Source organism: Montipora foliosa, chromosome 1 (assembly GCF_036669935.1).
Source record: "Montipora foliosa isolate CH-2021 chromosome 1, ASM3666993v2, whole genome shotgun sequence".
NCBI classification, from domain to species: Eukaryota; Metazoa; Cnidaria; class Anthozoa; order Scleractinia; family Acroporidae; genus Montipora; species Montipora foliosa.
This window is the reverse complement of record NC_090869.1, coordinates 10,607,101-10,612,100: the sequence shown is the minus strand read 5'-3', so window position 1 is coordinate 10,612,100 and position 5,000 is coordinate 10,607,101. Positions and strand designations below refer to the sequence as shown.

General features: G+C 37.3%; 1 protein-coding gene across 1 annotated transcript in view; it reads left to right on the top strand.

Moving 5' to 3' along the window:
- Positions 1-2,740: 2,740 nt before the first annotated feature.
- Positions 2,741-5,000, top strand: part of LOC138009619 (axotactin-like) — a 19,872-nt gene continuing 17,612 nt past the window's right edge. The window contains exon 1 of the mRNA XM_068856677.1: positions 2,741-3,139. Within this exon, the coding sequence (XP_068712778.1) occupies positions 2,901-3,139 (239 nt within the window). The 5' untranslated portion in view covers positions 2,741-2,900. The remainder of the gene's footprint in view (positions 3,140-5,000) is intronic.

Sequence of the window (5,000 nt, the reverse complement as noted above, 5' to 3'; positions counted from 1 at the left end):
GAAGGCCGAAACAGTACTGTCTGCAGTTATAAAAAGTATTTTATCTAAAGTTATGAAGAATTGAATGGAAAAGATGTTTTGGGGAAGATAATAAATGAAAATGGCTAAAAATGCATGGCTAAAAATTAAAACTTTTGGCTAAACCTAATTCTATTCTTAGAGTTGAACTCTGATCGTTTGTTAAGGCCGTGGGGGTGAAGAGTACACAACTGGGAGCACCAAAAAGCTTCCCTTGTGAGTAAACGCCTAGCAATGTGATCTTCACATTCATTAACAATTTTCTCGATAACAATGAATTCAAAGTCAGAGATCTGGTGTTCAACCCTATTGAAATGCACGGCTAATTCGCACGTAGTCTTGTTAGTAAGCATAGCCGATTTGTGATTCCGAAACCTGACCTTGAATTCATTGGATGTTGAACCCACATACTGAACCTTACACTTCTTGCAAGTGGCCAAATAAATCACGTATATATATATATATATATATATATATATGAATGAATAATCAGGACACGATCATACTTTTGCCTCTGGTTTTCATACAGGCCTGTTTCGTACAGGACGTTTAGAGCACTCTTAGTACAGCAAATACAAGCCTACTTTACGTATATATATATATATATATATATATATATATATAAATATTTTAAGAGGAAAAAAGGACGCAACTACATTTCCCGACAAGCCTGTTTCGTGAATCGCTTCACTCTTCAGGGGTTTAAACCCCTGAAGAGTGAAGCGATTCACGAAACAGGCTTGTCGGGAAATGTAGTTGCGTCCTTTTTTCCTCTTAAAATATTTATTCCGCTCTGCTTCAACGTATTGAGCACTGTTCCACGAGAAAATCGACTTACAGACTCCCTATATATATATATATATATATATATATATATACTACTAACCAGTGAGCTGATTTTTCGTTGTTAAATGGATAAAAACAGTTTCTTTAAAGTGGGTACTACCGGTTCAAATCCTGTCCAGGGACTACTTTTATTTTATTTTATTTTTATTTGCTACCACAAGTCCTGGGACAGAGTAATCTAAATGAAGGATAATACTTCATTTGAGGGAGAGATCGTGTTGAAATAATGGCTCTCAGTGCAAGTGCGTTTTAAACTTTTGTGTTCATCGCCTTCCGGTTGTCTGCAAATCTTGAACCTGGTACATGAAGACCGATGTCAAGTTCCTTGGAAAGAAAGCGAACGCAAAGGCTATTATTATTATTATTGTAGACAATTTTGAATGCAAGGGTCAGCTCAACAAGGTAGAAGTGCCGGATTTTGAAAGATCTAACAAGCAAATAATTTATAGACTAAAAACAAAATAATGAAGCAAAGCTAGCTAGCTGTACGGCTTTTTTGAGGATCTATATTTTTCTTTTCCCAACATTTCGTCAGGCACGACCTGACTTCTTCAGGGAGTTAAAACAAGTCCCGTTACAATTTTTTTTAAATACAAATATAAGCCATAAGTGTGTACACCGTTCCCGGCCACTCAACTGATTCATGGACAACTTGGCTAGCTTTTAGTAGACGAATACACCGCAACAATAACAAAAAAAAAGTCTAAAAGAAAGAGGTGTTGCTGTTTTTAATCATCCCTTCGTTGACATCAGTTTGGTAATGAGTAATCTATTTTTTTGGTTGCGACTGGAATGGACACGCATCAGTGGGGTAGGACATTTTATGACAAGTATTTAACGTTGCATTAGACTGGCGAGGTGCAGATGCCACATGAATATTAAATGTCTCCCTCGACGGTCATTACCAACTAACCCTTCTAGAACAACGGCTCGAGCTCAGAGAAGATGAGTTTAAAAAAGTAAGATATCGATAATGCGTTGATTCAATTTTTTTGCGACGATCGTATAAAAATTCCCTCGTCGTTACCAATTTAGTGACAGAGAGCGAACAATAAACGCTGTAAGATGGAAATTCTCTTGAGTGTTGATTCATTTCATCATAGTTAATAGAGGGGAATGGTTTGGAAGCTCGGCAAACATCAAAGGAGCAAACAAAGATGCCAAGATTTAGGTTGGAAAGTCCACGACCGTGCACAATCATTTGTTTTGCGCTCATACACTATGCATGAATTACGTAACCAACACGTTTTTATTGGTTAGTTCCTCAGTACGGAGTAAACAACTATTGTGTTTTGTGCACGGTCAAGGCCAAAAAAGAGAACAAAAACCTACAACAAAGAAATTTGTCGGGTTTCATAACCATTCTCCTCTATTAACTATGATTTCATTCAGTCTATTCTTGTATATTCTAGTATACGGGTTTTAATTACATAGCAAGTCGGATTTGTAATGAAATTCGTCTTCATAACATTGGAGTTCGTGTCATTTGGGAGCACATCAATCTTAAGTCATGAAAAACGTGGACAAAATTACAATTCTCTTTTATTATAAAGAGTTTTCTTGGGTTTCTCACATTGCTATCGCGAAACCTTCATTGCTTTATTATGGTGTTATAATTTGGTCGACTTTTCAGAGCTTATTAAGCTTATTTTGATTGAACTGATTTTGAGGAAACAGAAATGAGCTCGTTGTGAAAACTGTCAGCTGAGACACCTGCTGGTTTCTAAGGGTAGGCAAATCAATCAGTGTTTATCAACAATCTATTGTGCCATTGGTCAGACGATAATTCGCAACCTCCTTCTATCCAAATCTTTCGTTGTCTACCGAGCGCCAACAGCAGGAACAGTTTGTCATCTTTCCCGGGGAACACTTGAATTGTATTTTCCCCCTGGCATGCAAACCAGCATGGAGTTTTTTCGCTCTTAGCACCCGCTGCGGCAAACTAAAGTTTGTTGGCGCGTAATTACTCTCGATACTTCTGCAAAGGGTTTCTTCCTCTTAGTTATATCCCGGGAGTCATTGCAGAATAGTCAGCAATGGGTTTACCAGGCGTTGTCTTTGTGATTTGCTTAAGTCTCGCATCAATAGCCGAAGCGACTGAAACACGACTTCACGGGCAAGACTTCATCACATATGACCTGAAAAGACTTCCAAACAACCCTCAAGAAACTGTGATAAAACTGAGATTCCAAACCATTCATCCAAACGGTCTTATTTTGTACTCAAAAGGCAAGACTGACTTCTTGCTTCTCGATATTTACAAGGGAAGAGTTCGGTAAGTCTTTTTTTTAGTTTTACGAAGAGAGTTCTGTGAGTCTCAGATAGCAAACAAAGACTCGATATTTTGCTACGCCGATTTAAGCTTTATTTTTAAGTTTCATTATTCCTTTCATTCCTGCATATTTACACCTTTATACCTCTCCACTAATGATATACCTTAAAAAGACACGCAGAACTGGACATTTCCAAGCGATCTTTGCCAGGTTGTCATCTCAAATTTACTTTGCAAGACTCAGCAGAACTCAACAAGAAGCATATTTGTTGTAATCTAAGAGTGAATGAGGGTAACGCTCTGTAGGTAATTCCCCACTAGCTATGACTCGAAGATTCAACTTACATTTACCTGCTGACAAAGCCAGTTCAGTTTCTGAACAAGCAAGAAAGCGCGAAGGACTTCTTAATGAAACAACATGGCGAATGTTGGTTACAATTCTCGGTTTTCACATGACGTCACGACCGCCATGTTGGTGCCCTAAACAAAGAAAAGGCGGCCACGTTGGTGCCCCGACCAAATCCTCCTGGAATTGAACTCTATTATTATGCAAACGCTTCCTTTTGTTTTCGTTGAAAAACATGGCTGTTGATCACGTGAGTGAAAACCAGCAATTAGCATACCGAATTTTCGCAAAAAATTGTGCGACAAATCTGACTGAAATCGGGAGATAGGCGTTTTACGGCAAAGTTTATTGAAAAGCTTATCTGAAAATTTTCACATTTCGGTTTCTTGTTGATTTGATAAGAATTTTGTCGGTTTCTTGATCAAAATATGTGGCCCCCTTTTGACTTTCTTCTTGGTCAAGTACTCATTCGATTGATTGCAAATATTTCGCGTTAACTACCAGCTATGGAGAGGTATTATAATAACATTAGTGGGAATTTTGTTTAAATTAAAAATAATCATTCTCTCTCCGACTCAGTGGTCAATAAGAAAGGATTACGTTATTCAGTAGACAAGATTGTGGGGCTCTGCACGTTTGCAGGGATAGCGCCGCGGTACATAAATTGTTCGGAAAGCTCTGCACCAAGGAATATATCTTTTCTGTCAACGTAGTGTTTGGACTATGTAAGGAATTCATAGTTAAGGAAATTGCGGTAGCCTCGTACACGCCCAACAGGAAACTTAAATAGTAGATAAACCTCAACTTTAATTAAGCAGTTCAGTTTTTACCCGATATCTGAATTGGACATGTTTCATGTGATTTACTGCTTACCTGTTACACTGTTTTATGGTTATCCCGATCAAGGAAAATTAAGAAAACTCGCCATAGAAGTAAGTTTATGATCGCTGTTGTAATGTTATCAATCATTTCAGTTTTGTTAGTTTGATATGGATTTCATAAGTTTTGGATATTGACGAACAGTGGCCGCATGGTACAATGACTGTTAAAAGTTTTTATCAGTTATCCCGCTTCGCTCGTTTCATTTCTTTATTACCAATTGATTTAGTTAATTAGAATACATTGTACATTTTAATTTCAGATCGAATAAAAAACATTATCAGTTATACGATTGCGAGTGTTCTTCGGTAGTGGATCGTCTTAGTTCTCTTGCGCAACATTTTCTGCGACAGATTTCGATGCAAATACCCAGTTTAGATACTTAGATATAAATTGAATTTAGATCTGAAATAACGTGCGCTTTTATTTAAAGAACAGATCTGAAGCAGTTTATGACTGGCCAATTCTTTATTTATCAGTTATTGACGTTTTCGATCCCTCTAATGCTTATTACATTCATTTTTAACTCAGCCGGCGAGCAATGATCGTGACTTCAAGTCGAAATAAAATATAGCAGTAAGAGATAAAAAAATCAAACAAAAATCCTGTCAGACTTAACGTAAGAAAATTCAAGTTCAC